The sequence below is a fragment of the Euprymna scolopes genome, chromosome 33, assembly GCF_053919585.1.
Source record: "Euprymna scolopes isolate OS-2025 chromosome 33, ASM5391958v1, whole genome shotgun sequence".
Taxonomy (NCBI): domain Eukaryota; kingdom Metazoa; phylum Mollusca; class Cephalopoda; order Sepiida; family Sepiolidae; genus Euprymna; species Euprymna scolopes.
In genome coordinates, this window is record NC_136514.1 from 59,381,262 (window position 1) to 59,404,488 (window position 23,227).

The 23,227-nt window shown below is 34.0% G+C and overlaps 1 protein-coding gene across 1 annotated transcript in view; it reads left to right on the top strand.

Moving 5' to 3' along the window:
* Nucleotides 1–22,353, top strand: part of LOC145258249 (DENN domain-containing protein 11-like) — an 80,061-nt gene extending 57,708 nt beyond the window's left edge. The window contains exons 5-9 of the mRNA XM_080116224.1: nt 1,094–1,232; nt 12,182–12,307; nt 14,061–14,211; nt 17,569–17,634; nt 21,946–22,353. Coding sequence (XP_079972350.1) covers nt 1,094–1,232; nt 12,182–12,307; nt 14,061–14,211; nt 17,569–17,634; nt 21,946–22,144 — 681 coding nt within the window. The 3' untranslated portion in view covers nt 22,145–22,353. The remainder of the gene's footprint in view (nt 1–1,093; nt 1,233–12,181; nt 12,308–14,060; nt 14,212–17,568; nt 17,635–21,945) is intronic.
* The last annotated feature ends 874 nt before the right edge of the window (nt 22,354–23,227 follow it).

A 23,227-nucleotide genomic window follows, 5' to 3' on the forward strand; every position in this document is an offset into this window, starting at 1 on the left:
CCATCCTGGGCCCAACTCTCTTCCTGATCTACATCAATGATCTTCCAAAACACATACTTAAATCATTCGTTGACATCTATACTGATAACACGACCATCTATGGCAACACATCAAAGGCTGTAAATGACAAAGTTCTCTTTGATTCTCTCTCCTCTGATCTCGAGCGCATGGTTCAGTGGGGGAAGACGTGGCTGGTTACCTTTTAATGCATCTAAAACCAAACTTTTATCCTTACATCATCAACGCTCTGATCCCCATCTGGCATCAATTGGGATGGATGGCTCTCATCTGGGAGAGGCCCCGTGTTTTGACAAGCTTCTGGGTTTGACCTTTACTCCTGATCTGAAATGGAACACGTACATCAAGTCTGTTGCCAAGGTCGCTGGAAAGATGGTGCGATCCTTCTACCACTCCAGAAAATATCTCACTACTGATGTAATTCTCTATCTATATAAAAGCCAAGTACATCCAAAGGTGGAATACTGCTGCCATATCTGGGCAGGAGCTGCTAAAAACAGCCTATCCTGCCTTGACAGAGTACAAAATAGACTTCGTGGCTTGGTGGGGGATGCCCTTTTCTCTACCCTGCAACTTCTCTCCGATAGAAGAAACGTTGTGAGCTTATCCTTGTTTTATCGTTATTTCCATGGCAGGTGCTCGTCTGAACTCCAATCTCTGGTCCCCCCTCGCCAATCTTTCACGAAAAACACCCGTCTAGCCCGAATCCACTGTGAAAAATTTCCCCCACTCTTTATCTGTGCCTAAATCAAAACGTAGATTCCATGAACAAAGCTTCTTTCTTAGAACTGCACGCCTGTGGAACTCTGTTCCGTCTGCCTGCTTCCCACCTGACTACAACTTGGATGTGTTCAAGTCCAACGTTAACAAATTCCTAATGAACCACCCCCTTAAGTAAACACTTCATCAAATCTCCACACCAACGTAATGTACTTGCAATAACCCTTATCCCTGAGTGGCTTCCGTGCCTTGATAAGTGGTGCCTACCTTGTAAAAAAAAAAAAAAAAAAAAAGAATTAAATTTGTTGTTTATGCACTTATCTACAATTCATTTAATGCTTTGTTCTTTTAACAGATTACTCATCCTGCTGGTTGCTTTTCACAATTCATCAAATTTTTTGGTGAAAACATTTTCATTCTTTGGAAATACATCCTCTTACAAAAGAGGATATTATTTTTTTCTCCTCCACCGATCGGAGTTGTTTGTTATAGAGGTAAGTAGTTTTTTCCTTTTTATTACTGCTTGATTTGTCTCATTCTTGCAAGCCTATTTTTATTACTTCTGCCACTTTGAATACCTTTACTGTTTTACATCTATTAATCCAAGAACTTTCATCCATTCTTTCAACATGGCTATATGATCAAATTCTCCAGAATTAATCTTCCTTTTATGACATCAGAACTGAACCCGTGTTTAAAACTAACATCATACACCAATCATATCATTCTCATACCATTTTTCTCCATGCAACACATGCCTTCAACTCTCGACGGTCAGGTTTTACTTATATGCATCATCACACTGCGTACACATGCCTGATAGACTCTTCTCTTGGTTTACAATGGTAATGCTCTGCTAGTTAGTAATGGCAGAAATTCCATCCACTCCTAACTCTTGCAATTGTAACAGAGCTGCTGACACTGGGTTAGCAGCAGCAGCCATAGGCAAATGACCAAACTGGCTGCACGATGTAACACAGCCAAAATAAAAAGGACACATGTGTTCAGAGGTAGGTATTTGAGACATGTTCAAGATACAAGCGAGCAGAAATAGATGTGTTACATATGTGACCCGAGAACGATAGGGAAACACATATCCTAAACATGGCCGGACAAAGACAAAGTACCACATGTTCAACATGGCAGAGTCTTGTTAAGCACATTGGAGTATGAGAAGACTTTTGAACCAAAGACAAGGCGTTATTCTGGAAAGTACCTGTAAATAAATGTCTGTTGTTACAACTGAAAAAAAAAAATGAGTCAAATTCTTTCCTTGTTTTTGTTTCTTTGTGACTGTCTGCATACAACTTATGGGTTCTGATACACAATCACACTAGTATAAGTTCCAACTGTGATTCACTAATATCAACAAGATAAAACTTTGGACTACCTGAATAGCTTGATTATTGATCTCTTATTATTATTGGTTATTGACCTCTTAGGTCAACGATTTTAACATGATTGACCCATAATTTCAATCTAAGAAACTTACACTACCATTGCCATACTGTCATCAGAGAAAGTTCAATAATTTCTTGGAATGCAAAAAAGAATTTCTAGCTTTGTAAATCCGTGATGGTTGTCAAGTTTTATAATGCTTCTTTTATAAATACTTCTATGGAATGTGCTCCAATGAACTTAGTTAACATAACACAGCACTAAACTCATACCTGTTTGTAGCGGTCCCTAGATGCTGGAAGATTTTTTTTCTGTAGTAGCTTCTTTCATCAAACCATTTAGTTCTGGAATTCTCTCCTTACTTACTATTTCCTCACCTGAACCAATATGCAGAAATTTTAAATTGTTTGTTTATTTATATATTTGGAGATAAAGGACATGTGTTGCACATAGAAAAATGATATGAGAATTATTGAATGGATGACTAATATGAGTCTTGGAGATAAGCTTAGTTATGACATTAAATAAAAGGTTAAATCAGGATAGTAAAATGTGTGCAGAACAGAAAACTTTAATGGTGTAGTCATGTTGAAAAAATGGATACAAGTTCTTGGATTAGTAGATGTAGAACAGTTGAGGTAGTAGGTCCAGTTCACAGTAACAGACCAAGGAAATGATGAAGAGAAGTGATAAAAATAGACTTGAGAAAATGATGGATAAATAAAAACCTGACCAGAGATAGGTTAGTTGGTAATTTAATTTCTTAAAGCTGTCCAACATACACTAGCACGTAAAACAGCCGACAATAATGGTTATAATGCGAATAAACATATTGCTGCTCAACTCCTCAGTAGGGTTATTCCTGATAAATGTTTATCACAATAGCCCATGTAAGGTTTATATCTGTTTTATATGCTGTCTTGTGTTAGACGACTTTAAGTAATTCACTTCCAAACTTACTTATCTCTGGCCAGGTCTTTATTTATCCCTCTTTCTCTCAAATTCATCCTCATCACTTCCTCTTATATTTACCTTAGTCTTCCCCTGCCAATTGACTTTACCTTAATATTTCTACATCTACTCACCCAAACATTCTCATTCATTCTTTCAATGTGACCAAACCAATAAAGTCTCCTATTCAGCACACATATTGCTATACTGTCCGCTCCTCTGTCGGTGGAGACACAAATCTGCAATTAAATTTTTAAAAATTTGTTTAATTTGTTAAGTAGACTTTTCTTTTTTTAAGAATGGTATTTTTATTTATTTTTTATTTTTTGCAATTTTTTTTTTTTTTTTTTTTTGCTTCGTCCTTGGTAAGTGCAAGCTGTCACCTGTGCATTTGATATTAAACAGAAAAACAGCTGCAGATGTTAAGCATTTTTCAATCGATTACAAAACAAATAAATCATGCAGGCATAAAACAGTGGCACCATTAAACTTAATCAGCACTGCCAGTCGCAGAGAATTATATTGTTAACTTCATTTGCATTGATTCCTTAAACGTTTTATTTTAATATTACTATCTCAGGGGAAAGTGTACCAATACGCCTACTCTTCTCCATTCTCATCATTATCAGCTTAACGTCCATTTTTTATGTTGGCATGCATTGAACAGCTTTTACAAATTGACTTCTAAACTAATTTATCTGTTTATTATTTGTGCAGACCTTTATTTTATTTTATTTTTATTTTTTTGACATAGGAGTCACCACTTATCAAGGCCCAGAGGCCACTCGAGGATAAGGGTTAATGGGTGTACAGTAGTCAATGGGATTATAGCATAGTAATCGTAAGTAGTGGAAATTGGATTACTTTGGGAGGACGTTTCATCAAGAACTTGTTTACATTGGACTTGAATTGTAGTCAGCTGGAAAGCAGGCCGACGGAAGAGAGTTCCACACGTGTGCAGTTCTAAAAAAAGAAACTTTGTTCATGGAATCTACATTTAGGCTTAGGCACAGATAAAGAGTGGAGGAAATTATTGATAGTGGTTTCAGCTAGACGAGTGTTTTTTGTGAAAGTTTGGTGAGGGGGGACCATAGATTGGAGCTCAAACAAGCACCTGCCATGAAAATAATGATAAAGCAGAGACAGGCTTCAACATCTTGTCTGTAGGAAAGAGACTGCAGGGAAGAGAAAAGGGCATCCTCCACTAACCTACAAAGTCTATTTTGAACTCTGTCAAGGCAAGATAAGCTGCTTCTAGCAGCTCCTGCCCAGATGTGGCAATAGTACTCCATCCTTGGACGTACTTGACTTTTATATAGATAGAGAATTGCATCAGCAGTGAGATATCTACTAGAGCGGTAGAAGGATCCTACCATTTTTCCAGCGACCTTGGCAACGGATTTGATGTAGGTGTTCCATTTCAGATCAGGAGTAAAAGTCAAGCCCAGAAGCTTGTCAAAACATGTGGCCTCCCCAAGACAAGAGCCATTCATTTCAATTGATGCCAAATGTGGATCAGAGCAGTGATGATGTAAAGATAGGAGCTTGGTTTGAGATGCATTAAAAGTAACCTGCCACTGCTTTCTCCATTGTACCACATGCTCAAGATCAGAGGAGAGAGAGTCAGAGAGAACTTGGTTATTTACGACCTTTGATATGTTGCCATATATGGTAGTGTCTCGTTAGCATAAATGCCTACAAATGATGTAAGGATGTTATTTGGAAGATTATTGATGTAGACCAGGAAGAGAGTTGGGCCCAGCATTGACCCCTGAAGGACCCCAGCATTAATACTGTGAGTTTCTGATTTCTGCCCATCAACCACTACTCTTACGAACCTATCCGACAGAAATAATTTAATAATTGAGAAAACATTTATTCACCCTTCTTTCTTTCAAGTCCATGTTTACCACTTTGTGATACTATAGACTTCCCCCAACCCCCAAGAAAAAAGTGTTAGGAAGTAAAAAAGAGAAAAAATTCTAACAAAAAAAGGAAATAAGTTGATCAACAGAACAAAAGTATAGGATGTAAGGTTAATAGATAGGCAGTAGGAGAGCTGGTTGAATAAGGCACACAAAGGTGTTCTAAAAGAGGATGGTTCATCAAGGTGTGGTATTAACTGAGACAAAAGACTGGACATAGAGGTCAGTATATTTACAGTAGGGAACTAAGATAGGATTGTTAATCAAGGTGTGGCAGTAACAGGAACAAAAGGACTGAACAATAGAAGTCAATATGTTTAGGAGCAGTTTTAGGAGTGGCAATGCATTTTGCGACAGTTAGAAACAGTTTACGGACAACATTTGAGAACAGTGTTCAGTTGAGGACAGTTGCGAGTTTAACATAGTGAACCATAAGTTGTAGCTTGGAGCAGATTGAGATGTTGCTATAAATTGATGAACACTAGTGGTGTAGAGAGTCGATGGTTTACACACTCAGAATGCAACTGATATTTGCAGAATGTGGCGGAGTTTCTGCTTTTTATGTTTTGTTTCATTTTTTTTATATACTTGTAAACTCATGTGCCCCCCCCCCTCCTCCTCAGCAGTCGCCAATGTGAGAGATGATGACACGGCCAAAAGAAGACAAAGGAGAAGAATACCATGGAAACTTGGGATCAGCATTTGTTGGCAGTCGGGTGGGGAATGCATGTGATCTTACATGGTTATGGTTCAGTAGATTTGTGGTGCTTTAATGACAGTTCTACCTCCTTTCTATCAAAGCTATAATGCCTAGATTGGAGACAACTATGCGATGCAACTGCCTATAATATAATGATATATATATAATAATATGATATATATATAATAATATATAATAATATGATATATATATAATAATATATAATAATATGATATATATATAATAATATGATATATATATAATAATATGATATATATATATAATAATATGATATATATATAATAATATGATATATATATATAATAATATATAATAATAATATGATATATATATAATAATATATAATAATATGATATATATATAATAATATATAATGGTATGATATATATATAATAATATATAATGGTATGATGTGTTGAATGAAGCTCCTGTTGGATAAACAGATGTAGTTCTTCACGTTATTGCAAACATCGATGATCATGACTCTCCAGTCTCCTCTGCATTCAGTCTTTCAGATGAGCTCTATAGTTGTTTTCAGTGACCTTGTTGAGACTATTAGCGACCTTTGTTCATTGTCTTTTTCTACTCTTTTATCCTTTCACTTGCCTACCATAAGTTTTTTTCCAAACCATCCATCTGCATTAAATGGCTGAATAACTTTAACTCTCTGGTGTGGATGATATTGAGTAGTGATTGGCTGTATCGTGTCTTATGCATGACTTTTTCGTTTTTCTTCCTTTCTGTCTATGAGATTCATAGAATTCTCTTTAAAAACCATATCTCCACTGCTTCCAAACAACTTTGCAACCATAAAGGAGAATTGACCATATGTACGTCTTCAAGATTCTGATTTTTGTGTTCCGTTTTATGTTTCTGTTTTAGAAGATGCACTCTATGATATGGAAGGCGGATTTTAAAAATCCTAAGTAATTTGCAATTCTATTCTGAATATGGCCCACACTAAGGATTGAATCTTCAACCTCTAGAAAAGTGTAACTTACGAGGGACGTGCAATAAGTAATGCCTCTGACCCACTTCTCATAGCAGTAGAGCAACGAAACCTGGCACGGTTATTAGTCTTTCTCTACATAGGAACCACCCAGAGTTATGCATTTCTCCCATCGTTTGATGCAGCTCTGGAGACCGTTTTTGTAGAACACCCCAGGTTGGTCATCCAACCACGATGTGACTTCAGAAATCAAGGCTGCATCATCTGGGGAACGCTTTCCTTTCAAAAACAACTTCATGGCTGGGAAGAGGTGAAAGTCAGAGGGTGCAAGGTCAGGAGAGTAGGGAGGGGGGGAGAGGATTTCATAACCACACGCCTGTGCTTCTGATCTGGCAACATGCGAGTTGTGGACTGGAGCGTTGTCCGGCAGGAGGAGGGTTCCTTTGCTGATCTTGCCCTGCCTCTTGATTTTGTTAGCCTCCCTTAATTTCCTCCAAAGTGAAGCATAATAGGCTCCTGTAATTGTGGTACCCTTTGCGAGGAAATTTGTCATCACTACTCCGTCCTGGTTCCAGAAGACTGTGAGCATAACCTTGCCAGCAGAGGGTTGCACCCTTGCCTTCTTTGGAGGTGGTGAGTCCAAGTGCTTCCACTGCATTGACTGGGCTTTGGTCTCTGGATCATAGTGATGGACCCAGGTTTCATCCTGTGCAATCAGTCTTTTGAAAAACTTTGACTCATTTTCTTGGCACGACTCCAAATTCATCCTCGAGAACTCGACACGTTCTCGCTTCTGGAATGGTGTGAGCAACCTAGGAATCCATCTGGCAGACACCTTATGCATATGAAAATCGTCATGAATGATAGTTTCCACAAACCCTGTACTAATCTTGACATCGAATAGTAATGCGCCGATCTTCCAAAATGACAACCTCAACTTGACGGACAAATGCCTCATCAATGGCATAAGGGGGGGGGGGCGACCAGGTCTAGGAGCTGTTTCCACAGACTTCCGGCCATGTTTGAATTCACGATGCCAGTGTTTTACAAGGTCATATGATGGAGAATTATCACCATAAGTTTCTTTCATTTCATCAAAAGTTTCCTGTCATGTGCGTCCTTTCAAATACAAAAACCAGATCACTGCTTGACATTCAACAGGCTCCATTTCACACCTGACTCAGTTCAGACACCTGTAAAACAGAAACCACAATTAGTTTAGAGCTGTAATTTGCCACATAATGCGTAGAGATATAAATCATTGCACATGCAAAATTTCAGCTAGATCAGACAACTGGAAGTGGGTCAGAGGCATTACTTATTGCACACCCCTCGTACTACTGAATTTTATCAAGCACTTTATCTGTTATGTCACAGATACTCAGAATACGATTGCAAATTATTTAGGACTTCTACCCAATCATGACTGATGGAACAAGAACATGCTACTCCTGTAGATTAAATAAAGAGTTCCATTCAAAATTCTGTGCAGATTCCAGAGTTCATCAAGAGATACCTGCAGATTTGAGGTTGCATAGGTTAAAACGTAAAAATAACATCAAGATGAGAACAGTAATCCGAATAGTCAAAATAATAGGTCAATACTGTCATTAATATTATTTGGGATATACTCTAATTAATCCACCTATTAAATATTGTAGTAGAAACCACCAAAAATATGAAACCACTCTTGTATCTACTTGAACCTTTTTCAGAAGTCTTTTTACCTTCATTCTTTTTTCTTTTTTAAACAGTATTTGCTGTTTTTTAATAGGATTTAATTTTTTGTTTGAATAGGATTTTCTAAATTTCGTTTTTTGTTTTATGCTATTGTATTTTTGATTTCAACGAATATTTAAATAGTTATAAAGATTATAGTCTTTATTATTAAACATTTTCTTATTATTTCTTGTTATGTTAGAGAGTTTATCAGTAAAATATTTACACACGAACACACACATCATACATCTATGGTTTTAGTTATATAAATAAAGAATACACTTCCTCAATCTGTTCAAATGAAAATCATTATTGGCAACATAAATTATTTTGGTTTACCTACTACTATTTGATTAAAAAAAATATTCATATTTAATGTAAGTTATAAGTATTTAAAGTTACCGTAAGTTTTGATTTTGAGCAAAGTAGCCATTTTGTTTATCCAATTGTTTCCGTTATGAGCCTTACTTCCTCTGATTAAAGATGGCTAATTTGCTCTGGATCGATATTTACAGAAAATATTTATATTTAATATTTTTTTGCACAAATGGGTCACAAATGAATATGTAAAGAAAAATAAATTGTGTTTACATAAGTCATTCCAAAAGTAAAGCCTCCTATTTTTTTTTTTACTCCAAAAATTGAAGAGCTACAAAAATAGGAGTGATATCATTAAAATGAGTGACTTTTTGTGCTCCAGAATTTATTTTTCTACATAATCACCATCATATTCAATGCACTTTTGACAGTGATTGGACAATGGCTGTCTACATGTTCAGAGCACACTTTATCATACAAGGGTTGTTCCAAAAGTAAAACCTCCTATTTATTTTTAACTAAAAAAATTGAGCTATGAAGCTAGGAGTGATACCATTAAAATAAGCGACCTTTAGTGCTCCAGAATTTATTTTCTATATAGTCACCCCCATTCTCAATGCACTTTTGCCAGGAGTAATTTTGACTCTTGAGGACTCGTCATAAAACTTTGATGAAATGTAAATGGTAACGATTACTATTGATATAACGAGACCGATACTGCACCAACCACAATGGGTGTCCTTAACTTTGTCGGATTCCACCCGATATGACAGGTGTTCCTTCGATCGTACATTGTCCCGTCACAAGTTGGCCCATTGATCGTCTTCACCGCCTATGTTTTCATGGTGGGGCGCTTTGCTTCTCAATCGAATCGTCTCCTACCCTGTGTAGGTAGTCTCCGGGTACATCAATCACTCCGCTGGTCCTTGCGGCTTGCTGCAAAATGAAGAATCCTCACCACAAACAAACAGAACTCCAGTTTATAACAATAACAAACTATTTATTAATTTCATTACTTCATAACAGCTACTGTCTAAATTGAGGTGACTGACTATAACAGTGAAACGATGTAAGACCAGACCAGTAAAGTCAAAATTTCCCATTAACACAGACTAGTTAACATCATAACATCAGGCCCTGAGGGCTCCCAAATCGGGAGTGCTTGACCATCCCAGCCGTTCAGTTTGCTGGCTACGACTCTACTCTTTTTAGAATTCCTTTTTCTAAATCCAACCCCTTTTTCCCCACCTCTCCTTCAGAGAGTTGTTACAAACACCCTTTCTTTCTTCCTCTTAGAGCTTACCCTTTGTCTTGTCCACTCAGCACTTCTCTCTCTCCCTTTTATCCTATTAATTTGTACTGAGGTTTTTACTTATCAAATTAGGAGTGATTAGTCTTTCCAGGTTGAACAATGCTTGGCGGCGACCCTTACCCTTAACCCTCATTTGTCGTTATATCAATAGTAATCGTATGAAGGTATGAAGAGATCCAGATATCCTTAGCTGATTAGCTAAGGATATCTGGATCTCTTCATACCTCTCAACAGAGGTTTTAAAGACAACCTTTCATGTTAACAGATATATAACGACAATGAGATAAAAACAATTATTATTTGTTTTTTTCTCTTTCTGACAAAATCCCATAGACATTTCTGTTTTGTCCCAATCAGACATCAATACCCACTCTTCTGCCCTCTCTTCCTCTATTCCATCCGGTCAACCACTCTCTCTCACCGAATATGCACCTCGCTGCATGCATTCATGACATCAATAGTGTCATATTGACTGCATAAATTATTTTAAAGGAAACACAGTTGCGAAATTAGTTCTGTGCAGCATTCCAAAAGAAATCACTCCTATTTTTTTATTCTGCCCAAGTGAATCAAAGAGGATTGCAAATTACTTTGTTATGATGACTGAACTTATGCATTCATGACCTGACTGTTTCATCTCTCTGTTGCAGATATTGATGATGTGAGATTCTAAGAAAGCAACCTTTGCATTGGATGTGCATCAGAAGCAGAGATGTGTCATTGAATTCCTGGCAAAAATGCATTGAGAGTAGTTGTGACTATGTAGAAAAATCAATTCTGGAGCTAAAAAGTTGCTCATTTTAATGGTACAATATCCATCTTTTGTAGCTCTTCAACTTTTTGAGTTAAAAAATAAGAGGCATTACTTTTGGAATGACCCTTGTATACTGATTATTGGTTGTATATAGAATGTATTCGTAGTATGTTTATTTATACAAACATTATTGGCTACATATTTCTGCTGCAATTCTTTTAGAGAAGAAGCGTCCTTCAGTCAGAATTTTTCACAATAAAACCAGCTTCTAAATTGTCATTCTTTCATACAAATTTGAAAAATTGAAAAGGAATTGAAAATCACAATAAAAAAAGAAAGAAATACTAAAATGAAGGGCAGAAAAAAAAAAAGGTTTAGTGAGAAGAACAGGGACAAAGAACAAATAAATTAAAGGCAGATAAGTCCTTTTAGTTTTTACATTTTTAGTGTTTTTGCTTATTTTAAAGCGTTTATTCAGTTTGAAAACAAGTAATGTAGAATGTTATGTGAGAACAAAAAAAACTGTCAGACATGTGATGCTTACATCTTGGAAGTCTTGATGATAATTGTTCAAAAACAGAAAATTAAGCTAAATACTGGTAGAAACACACCCTTGTCTGACTTAGAACTTTGGACCAGTAACCCCCAACTTCTGATCTAAGGCCACCCACATCATAATATGACTATCCAAAATTTTACATATACAACAACAATTGTTTGTATAATTTGGAGTCTTTGGAATACTGTTCTCATCTTTAGTGTCATTTCCACAACATTTCAGTCGGTGTAACCTCCGACCTTCTTCAGATGTATCTTGTCAAACTCAGGAATGTGTCCATTGGACTCAGGAATTTGGATGGAAGTTTGAACGGAACGGTTTATTTACTTGTGGAGGTAGCATGCTCTTGTTCCGTCAGCCATGACTAGATAGAGGTCCTAAGTAATTTGTGATTATATCTTTCAGTTGATTAATTGTCAGTGTAAGTGACCAAAAATTACAATTGTGAATTACGTAGGACCTCCGTGAAGTAAATAAAGATTTCCGTTCAAAATTTGTCCAAATTTTTGAGTTCGACAGAAACATTCCCGAGTTACATCTGAAGAAGGTCGGAGTTTACATTGACTGAAATGTTGTGAAAATGACACTCAAGATGAGAACAGTAGTCTGAAGAATCCAAACAATCCAAAAAAACTAAACCTCATGTAAAACATTCAGAAACGTAACAACAATTCTATTCATCCAAATCAAACTCCTAAAGTTATGGATTTGATCTGCAACTTCTCAGTTCTCCACACGTTTCTTCTTTCTTAACATTGAAGTAAATTCTTAGTAATGATTTTTTTAATCTTAAAACGCAATTTAATGTAATGTTTTATTTTTAATTTTTTTTTCCAGTTTATTGTGCGTGTTGTCTTGGTAACCATGATATAAGAGGTATTGTGAGTCAAGAAGTGACGCCACATTTTTATATAAATATAGCTGATATTGAGGCATTAGAGACAGAAGTTTCATACATTGCTTGTAAGTATATCCGGTTTTTGTTGTATTATTTTTATTTACCTTCTCCTCAGGAGGTTAGACGCAAGGTCAAGTGTTGGTTTTGATGAATGAATTGGATTTGAATTTGGCACACTAATGATTTTAATCTGTACAATTAGCCACTATCACCTCCCACTGTATATGATAATACAAGTGAGCAAGAAAACATAACGGAAGATGATTAATGTTTTTGAATTGGTGTCTGAAGATAAGGGTGAAGTTGGGTGTTTTTGTGGAATGAACTGGATGGAACATGGTACATCTAGGCTTTCAGTCTGTGTGTCGTTAACTTGTGTCTTTTTGGAGGAGGGGCAAGAGGAGGTTCTTTCTTCCAATCTTTATTACCTATTAGAATTTCAATGCATTTTAAGTATAAATAAGTAATTTTTGTTTTATTTTAAGTTTACATTTTATTTCATAATCACATTTAATGAATCTAACAAAACAATAAAATTATGTCAAGCAACTTAAATGCAATAAAATTATGCCGAGCAACTGAAATACAATAAAATTATGTCAAGCAACTTAAATACAATAAAATTATGCCAAGTTAAAATCATCTCAAGCAACTTAAATACAATAAAATTATGCCAAGCAACTTAAATGCAATAAAATTATGTCAAACTCAAATAATAATAGTATTCCAAGAATCAACCCCTGAGGCATTCCTTTAAATGCAATAAAATTGTGTTAATGCAATTGTGTGATCGATGTCTGCTGCTGCTCTCTCAAGATGCTGCTCGCATATCATTTTGTATTATTCTCATATGAAGACACAATAACTGCTATTAAAATTATCTATTATATATATAAAAGTGAACGTGTCTGTGTACATTTCCCTACACAATAACTCTGTCAATTTTAAGCCAACAGATTCGAAATTTGATATACAGGGTACTGAGATTTGGGAAAATCGATGTGATTGGTTTTCCGACAGAAATTTGGCAGTTAATGGGGTCAAAGTTCAACGATTTGACCTTTGAGAACTCTACCAAACTCCTCCGACAATTTTGGGTCTAAACACTTGAAATTTTAGATACAGGTTCCTTGGACATGGATCTAACTTAATAACTTTATTTGAGCCCTAAATAATAAATTTTAAGGGGTCATAATAGGGGTCAAAATTAAAAAAATTGACCTTTTTTTTTTGCTCAGCATACACCTCAAAACACCCGGGCAACACCAAGCACCCATGCTAGTATTAAATAAATGTTATATTATTAAAGTAAGGGAGACAATTTAACATTTATAGAAATGAGTTATTTCCCTTTGACAATGTTACCATCCTCGCAACTTAAATACTGTTTCCTTGTACAAAACAATCAAACCAAACACCATGAGTAAATATTAAATCTATAAATATAAGATATAAAGAACTTAAAGTATAAAAACTTTTACCGAATTGACCAGATTTGCATTAAATAACCAACGAAACAACCGAACACTACAAATAAATATTTGATGTGTAATAAAATTATTTTGAACAGCTTAAATACAATAAAAGCATAAATACTTTTACGAAAATTACTGGATTTGGCATTAAATAATCTGAAAAGGATTATACACCATAAAACAAAGCAACCAAACCAAACATCATGAATAAATATTTGAACATATAAAGAATTGTGAACATAAAACTTGACCAGATTTGGCATTGAATAAACTTGATATGTTGCAAAACAAAACCACTAAATGAAACTAATATATTTTGCGTTGTCTTTTCTTTCTTGCGCAGGTACAACCGAAAAGATCTTTGAGAGTAAAACCCACCTGTTTGATGTGTATGTAAATAATCAGAATGTAACTACAAATTCACCCGTGCTAAAAGAACTGCTCAAAGTTAGTGAAGCGGACAGAGACAAATTTACAAAACTTAACAACCAAAGGTTAGTTTGAAAGCATGTTTTCTTCTTTAAGTTTATATTTCATTGTTTTTTGTGCAAATATGTAAAAAACATGCATCCACTGATAATATAATATTGTAAACATGTACCATGATGCATGTTTAGTTATGATGCATGAATGCGTGCGAGTGTGACTGGTTTGTTCATGCTTATCATCAGCAGCAGCAGCATAATAATAATAATTATAATAATAATAATCTATATATCTGTGAAAGTGTTTGTGTCCATTTCCCTACGCAATAACTCTGCCAATTTTAAGTCTACAGACTCGACATTTAATATATAGGGTATTGAAATTTTGGAAAATCTTTGTAATCCGTTTTAAGCCAGAAATTTTGCTGTTAAGGGGTCAAAATTCAACAATTTGACCTTTGAGAACTCTACCAAACTATCCGCCAATTTTGTGTATAAACAATTGAAATTTTAGACATAGGTTCCTTGGATATAGATCTAACTTAATAACTTGATTTGAGCCCAAAACAATAAATGTTAAGGGGGTCATAATAGGGGTCAAAGTTTTAAAAAATCTGACCTCTGCGGTCTCTACCAAATTACTCAGACAATTTCTGGTCTAAACATTTGAAATTTTACATAAAGGCTATTCAGAGATAGGTTAAGCTTTTTAATCGGTTTGGGTCGAAAATTTGAGCTACCAATATATAAATGTATGTATGTATGTATGTATGTTTGTATATCTGCCTCATGGTCGGGTCACCGGCGACTAAACTGGTTTCCCCACCAGACTTGTTTGGTGAGGAGGGTGGCTAGTCTCCCTGAAGGATTAAAAACAAGACCTTCCAAAGGGCAAATGAACTCTTTTTCGGGGTCAACAGCCAACTAGCACCGTGTGTGTTGGGGTGGAGAGGGCTCCCGTAAGCCGTGGTGAAGGCAACCTTTCTAGGAGAAGCAAATCTCTGATTTAAAAAACCATAAAACAGGAGTACAGTACCCGCATTAAGCTGGTCTGCAGTTTAACTTGTTGCTGACTATCTTGCTCTTGCTTGTTTCTGGATCTCAACATTTTGAACCGAGAGAGAGACTTAGCTGTTGTACAAAGCTAAGACTCTGTAACATCATCTGTGTATACATACTCCCCCAGGCATTTGTCTATAAAAATGGTCCTGTGGCGATGGAAAAGTTGTGACGTATGGAGGCTTGAAATGCTGGAAGCATGTAATAATTGATCTCAATGACTATCTTCAGTGTCATGCCTGCTTGAGCATGTGAATTCACCAGTAGGACTAAGAAAAAAGTCATTTTTTTGTCTCATTAACTGTAAGTGTCTGAGGGAGTGGCACTTGTCTGACAAGACGTTACAATCATCATCATATCTGCCTAAGACTTTCGACAGAGGTGACGGATTTCCACAAGATCAGTATCATTTTGAAGCTCGACCCTTCAGCTGACAAATACTGAAAAATTGGCTAAAAACATAAATTCCTTCACCCTCAACTGGGCACATTTCTACAGGGAGAGGTTGCTTTTTTTGCCGATATTTTCGAAAGTCATCCCCTCTTTTCGATTGTCTAGCCTTAATTTAAACCTACATCACTTTCAGTTTGGCGGTGGTCGTAACAGCAAAGACATCACTTTTTTTTCCCCTTCTTTTCCTCCTTCACGGTATGAGTTTGAGCCTGCCTTCCTACTACCACTGTTTTTTTTTTGTTCAACACACACCTCTAAACACCCGGGCAATGCTGGGCACCTATGCTAGTAATAATAATAAACTGAAAATATAGAATAAACAAACTGTTATGAAAACACGCTTTTAGATGCAAATAAAAAAGAATTTTCTTTTTTTTTTTTCTTCTAATTAATTTCAGATTTAAAACCCTTCATCAGAGAAAGAGTTCTTAAGTTTTGTTGGTCCTTATTTTTTTTTCCCCTCATAAGTAGAAAATCAATCCTCATGTTGTGTTATTGAGGTCACATTGGTTGGTTAATGCTCATAGAACTCTCCAGTTGTTTTTTAAATTTATTAAGCCGGAAAGGTGCACGTTCGCCAAATATGAAACTGAAAGTGTGATGATCAGTAGAAGCATCTTGAAAAAATGAAAAATATAGAATAAACAGATAAACTGTTTTAAAAACATGCTTTTAGATGCAAATAAAAAAGAATTTTCTTTTTTTATAATGATAAGTTCAGAAAAGGAATATATTTGTTTAAAGTAGCTGAGTGATCTTGGCTACAGTAATTGAGTAATACAATCTAGTAAGTCGCCTTAATGAACAATTGTTTGAGTTCGTATCTGGTAATTTGCTTGAACTTAGGCCTTCAATGTTTGTCCCAGGCTGCTCTACCCATCCATATTCATTACTTACGCTAGCCAATCATATTCTTGTGAGGAGGAACCAGGATGTATTCATATTCATTACATTCATAAATTCAATGTCCATTTTATGTGTTGCATGCATTGAATGATTTCTAAAATGAAGCCCTACTTCCGCTTCTATTCTTGCTGCCTGCCTCCTTTGCTCTCATAGTCTCATCAGTATTTAGATTTGATTACTCTTGTTGTAATGTAGTTGAAGTTTCTCCATTCTTAGGACATAGCCTGTTCCTTGTATGTCCATACAGAGTACCATCCGTACTAAAAAACCTCTAACTCTCCATGGATGAAGGTGGCGCACTTAAATATTTTGAAGCCAGTTTACTTACTTACTTAAGGTCTCTTGTGTCTTTTTCCATCGCTGAAATGGATCATTACCTCTTGTGAGTAAAGTTACATAATGACCAAGTTCTTTTGTGAATTTATGAATAAGGGATTTACTTGTTTTGAGTTTAGATTGTGCGTTTTGTATTTTTATTGTAATTGCAGCTGCAGTCTCCAGTTTTAACTCAGCCTCTACCTGCTCTAAGTTTGGATGTGTTACTGTAGGCTTATTTGAAGTTAATTTATCAAACAAACTTGAAAAAGATGCAGTTTTACTTTGATTTTCTTGACCCTCAGCAGAGCTTGAAGAAGTGTATATTAATTTTGCTTCATCATCAGTAGAAAATGGAAGATGTAGAATCCAATTCTTAATGGTGTTTTTTCATGACATTTTTAATCTGATTTCTCTTTCTCTTTTTCTCTTTCTCTTTCTTCCTCTCTCCCTCTACCTTCCCCTCTCTGTTTTTCTCTCACTTTCTCTCTCTCTTTGTCTCTTTCTCTCCATCTTTCTCACCATCTTTACCTAAGATAGTAAAAAACTGTATTTTTAGATCACCACCTTTGATAAAGTGTCATAATTTTGATAAAAACTGTCAATCTTTTATAAAAAAAAATATCCTTAATGGGATTTTCAATTTTATATTTATATTTTTTAATCTTCAAATTTCCTTTTTTTTCATTTTAGATCTGCTAATTTATTTTCTATGGAAGAACACAATGAAACAATAGATGAAGAGGAATTGTTTACGACGTAAGTTTTACATTTCATTACGTTCATTAGAGATGTAGCCACATTTCAATTTTCACTGTTTAAAAAAAAAACTTTTTTTATTACCAGACATTGACACAAAGTTTAAAACAAAGTTAGAAAAATAGTTGCCTTTACAATAATTGGTCTGTTTAAAATCAATTTGGATACTTGTCCAGAATTCCTTCAAATAAAAATAAAGAAAAATTTATATGTTTTATTATCTTTATCTATATAAATAAAACAGTAGATGTATGTGTGTGTGTGTAAATATTTAACAGATAAACTATTAAACTACTGATCACATAACACTGAAATTAACAGGAAGTAGTAATTATACACCAAGGACGGTTTATAATGAGTACAACCTTTGTTTGTGTTGATGAATAACGCGTAGACACATATCGGCAAGTTGAAATGCAAACTGTTAACTTTTTTCTGTGCATATTCACGTAAAATTCATTTGTTCAAGTCTTTTAATATTTCAACTTTATCATGTTTCTCTCGATAACAAAATCGGTAGAGAGCGTGATTAGAACACTAAATGTTTTGGTTTCAATTCTAGCTGATGGCACCAAGTCATCATTTGCCATCATGTCTTTACATTAATAAATGTGGCTATCTGCACGATTTTAAATATATTTAAACATATTATTCGAGAAGTGCAATCAAAATATTTACTTACAAGCATGGAAAATAAAACTTTTCTTTTTCATTTCTTACAGATTTTTAAGACGATAAATATTTTTTGACAATTATTTTTTTGCCAGAAATCCCTCATGAAGGAAGACAAAATTCAATGAAAAAAATTTATACTTTTCTCAAGTATCTCTTCCATGACAGGACAAATTCTAAGTACAATTGTGATAGAAAAGCTTATTTGGGCTAATATCATGTTCCTTTTCTTCTTTTTTTCCCAAGTAATACATAAATAGATTCAGAAATTATAAATTTTTATAGTCTAGCTTAACTTTAATAATGTTATTTTTTTTTTAAATTAAATTATCATTCCCGATCCCTTTAGATAATTTTCTTTTCTCGAAAAACTTTTTTCTTTACTTTAAATAACCTCTCTCTTTTTTTTCTATAAATAATTTTTACTTTTCTTTCTTGTAAAGAAATAAGACAAAGACATCCCTATATATCTTTTCTGTTTTAGTTATTCATCGATTAAATAAATATTAAATTTCTAACCAAAATTCTAAAGTTTTCGAATGTGTGTGTTGTTTTTTAGAACGTTTTCCTTACACATTTACTGAATGCAAATATTTTTAAGAAAATTATGACAACACAAAATAGAGGTTTATTTTAATACAAAATAGACATTTTCATAACTAATAAAATATAAATAATTATTAAATTTTGAGAAAACAAATATTAATTTCAATGGCATTTTTTAAATAATTGTTCTCTGACTAAAATACAAATTTTTCGGTATTTTTTACTACAACTCACAGTTTACATTTGAAATGTCGACTTTTACAAGTTTTCGAGTTTACTGACAAGAAATATCTTTCACTGACTACAAATATCTTTCTTTCCATTTAAAATATGGTATGAAAATTTGGCACTTCTGCAATACAGTGTGGTAACTATGTTTTTGTTTTTCAGTTTGGAGAATATTATTATGAGGACACATTTATTTGATCAGTCTACAGCACTTTTCTCAAATCACCTCCTTTTCATTGGCGCTGGTTCAATAACATTGAATAGAGATCTTCAATTGCACAAATCACCATGTGGCCAAATGGTAGTTTTTCCCAGATATTGCTAAAAATTTCCACAATGTTGGATGGCTTTGTGAAAGAGCAATCGTGGCCCCTAGAAATGATGCTGTTGATATGATTAATAATAATCTTTCGCAAGAGTTATCAATCCATTGATTGTGTTATTGATGAAGATCAGGCAGTAGAATTTTCTGTAGAATTTACTACAACCGCCTGGAATGCCACATCATAACCTGATATTGAAGGAAGGAGCTCCATTTATATTACCAAGAAATCTTGATCCACCTAGACTGTGTAATGGCACACGGTTAGCAATAAAATCTTTGAAAACTAATAATCTGGAAGCCATTATAATAACTGGAAATTTTAAACATGAAACTGTTAATTCCTCGGATTCCCCTTATTCCTTCTGACATGCCATTTCAGTTTCAAGCGTTTACAATTCCCAATAAAAATTAGTTTTGCAATGTCTGTAAATAAAGTTCAAAGACAAAGCCTAAAAGTTGATGGACTTAATCTTCAGACATGTTGCTTTTCTCATGGCCAGTTTTATGCTGGTTGCTCACGCATTGGAAATCCTTAAAAAGTCTACATTTACGCACCTGTTAGAGTTCACATCCAAAATGTTGTTTACGTAGAAGTTCTTCAAAATTAATGATACAGATAGATTTACTGGTGTTCAGATATGCACTGTTTGAAACTAAATTTTAATTATTTCATTAACAGGATAGATTACTAATGTCATCTATTATGTATATTGTATATTAAATAGTTAAAACAAAAGGAGATTTAGCAGTTTTCAGATATGAAATAAGATATAAAATAATCATTGCAATTCTTACATCATATTTGGAAATGAGGAGGGTTGAAAGAGAAAAGATTAAACTAGAAAAGAGGATTAGGGCTGCTGGCGAGACTTTTATAAAATAAAACACACCTACTGCTCCTACCTCATGGGGATGTGGAAAAATAAACGATTATGATTTAATGTTTCGTTTAATCAATACGATAATTATGAGGACAGAAAATTAAAAAATATCAAACACAACCTAGCAACGCTGGGTGCTTTAGCTAGTATTTAAATAAAAAAATCAAATTTTATGGCCAAGCAATCAACAATCTTGTGACGTCATTTTGAAAATAAGGGAAATAATTACAAATAATTCTTGCAAGATTTTAGTAAACCATTTTTAACATGAGGACATTAGAAAAAAATACCTTAACTTCTCTTAAAAATAATTTTCTTTATAAAAAAATACTACTACTTGATCAATTTATATGATTTTTGGTGCACAAGGACAATCATATGGATTTTTCTTTTTGTTTTTTAATATAGGGGAAATTCTGGACAAGCATTCTAATTTTTTTTTTTGTTTTGTTTTAAAACGATACTCATCAATTCATCGATTTTCTTGTTCAACAAATCTTATGATGGTACTACCAGATCAGGCTGTGTGAAGATACTGGTTTACTGACCTGAAATGCACCAAATATTGACACTATTGTTTTTCCTTTCTGCAAAGCTCAATCATGTTTTGCAAAAAAAAAAAAAAAACAATTTTTTCCTCTACAAAATAACCAGACCAAACATGATAAATAAATATTTGAAGATATAAAAAATTTGAGGTTCTTCTTTGTTATTGTAGTGAAAATCGGAAATTGAAATATTGAGTTTCAAGTGAAACCAGTAGTATTTACTATGTCTTAGTAATGAAAATATCCAAAATTATGAAAAACAATAATGTCAAAAATTAATTATTAATGAAGACAGTTTTCAAAGACAATTGGCAAAAATTAAGTCTTGCTAAATTGGCAAAGATTTTCATTTTTCAGAAAATATTTACCTCCCTTTTTGTTACAATTAGAACTCTCCGGTTTCTTTTTTTGAAAAAATTTGTTTTCGCTAATTGTCTTTGAAAATTATTTCATTAATAATTAATTTTATACCATATCGTTTTTCATAATTTTTGAATATGTTCATAACTGTGACATGACAATTCATTAGATAGCATTGGTTACACTTGAAATTCAATATTTTGACTTTTCGTTACAACAATGAAGAAGAACTGGACTTGAAGCATAAAAACTTTTTCCAAAATTATTGGATTCGGCATAAAACCACCCCAAAAAGGGTTGATATGCTGTGAGACAAAGCAACAAAACCAAATACCATGAATAAATATTTGAAGATAATAAAGCACTTGAAGTGTAAAAACTTTTTACTAAAATGACTGAATGAGGCATTAAATAATGCAAAAAGAGTTGATATGCTGTTAAACAAAACCAAATTATATGATCTGAACTGAAATTTTCCATTTTTAAGATTCTGTGCAGAAAAATTTAACAAAAGATAAAAAACATAATTGATAATTTTTAAATTATCCATAAACTGACTAATTATCGTCAGCAATACTTGTGCTATTTTTATACCTTTGTTTGTCAGACAGAAAAATATTCTCCTTCACAACAACTGGCCACTTTAAAAAACAAGTTAATTTTGTTTGTTCTTAAAGAAATATTACATTTCATACCCATCAATAATTCATAGATTTTCATCATTTAAAAATTTTCTTTTCTTCTTTTTCAGATTTTTTGCAGAGCAAAATAACCGACTGTTTCAGACTTTATTGGATGTATCATCATCCCAGGACCGGCAGCTGACTTCCGATCACATGAAGCTGATGGGGCTGGACCCGATCGGTGATCGTGTCTTTCTCATGGAATTAGTTGAACATTATGGAATTGATGTCGTCCTCATGGTCGATAACCCTTGTTGTCCAAAGTGAAAGAAAAAAGAAATCAATTGATTATCATTTACAATTCCGCTATTTAATGAACAAATACCTTTTAATTAACGGATATATTAAATCTGTTTTCTAACTTATATCTTCTCCAACCCTCCCACCTTCTTTTTTCCTCTATTGCCTTTTCCATGATTTAAATTTTTGGTTCTTTCCAGAAGTCAACATAATTAAAAACAAAAAATACAGAAAAATCGGCAGCTTGTTAAGATACAGTCGACAAATTGATTTATTTTTTGTTTTAAATGTCGTTTTAAGCAAAAACAACAGTACTTAATTGTCATGTCGAAAATAGTAATATAGCCAAAAATTTAGTAGAAAATTATTTCTAGTTAAAAGTAATTTTTACAGAAAATTGGGGGAAATTGTATTTTCCCTAGATGTAAACACTTTGAAGATTGTGAATACATACTTATCTCCCTTTTCGCCACTATAATGGCTGACATTTTCTTTTAACCTTATGATGATAAACTTTTTTTTTTTTACTAAAACACAATAGCAGTTGTTCTACTCAAGGTGAGGCGCTGTATGTACCGCAAGGTTGGGGAACTGGCGCAGTTTATCCTTCTCGGTGGGCCTCTTTTAAGCTGTGATAGGCAACCCATCTAGAGATGGCATCACGATAAAAATAAAAAATACCCTTGATAGCGCTGGTGAAACATCAAGTATTCAATTATGGACAAGATTTGAATTCCACTACAAATTCATGTAGTCAGTTCAATCTCAGCTGTGGCCACATATTACGCTTTTTGTTCTACTCAATAAATTTTCATAATTTTTGTATACATTACTATTTTCGACATGACAATTAAGTTAGTACTGTTGTTTTTGCTTAAAACTATATATTAAAAAAAAAAAAAACGATCTGTGGACTGTATCTTAACAAACAATAAAAAATCTTTGATATATGTACCCTTCATGGAATGAAAATGTCATATTCCAAAATATCATGTCAGTTGATCCAGTAGTTTTATTTTTAAGTAAGAAAATCAAATTTTATGAGGAAGTGAAACATAGTGTTTTCATTCACTGTTTAATAAAAAGGAGACAATTCAATTTGAACTACCA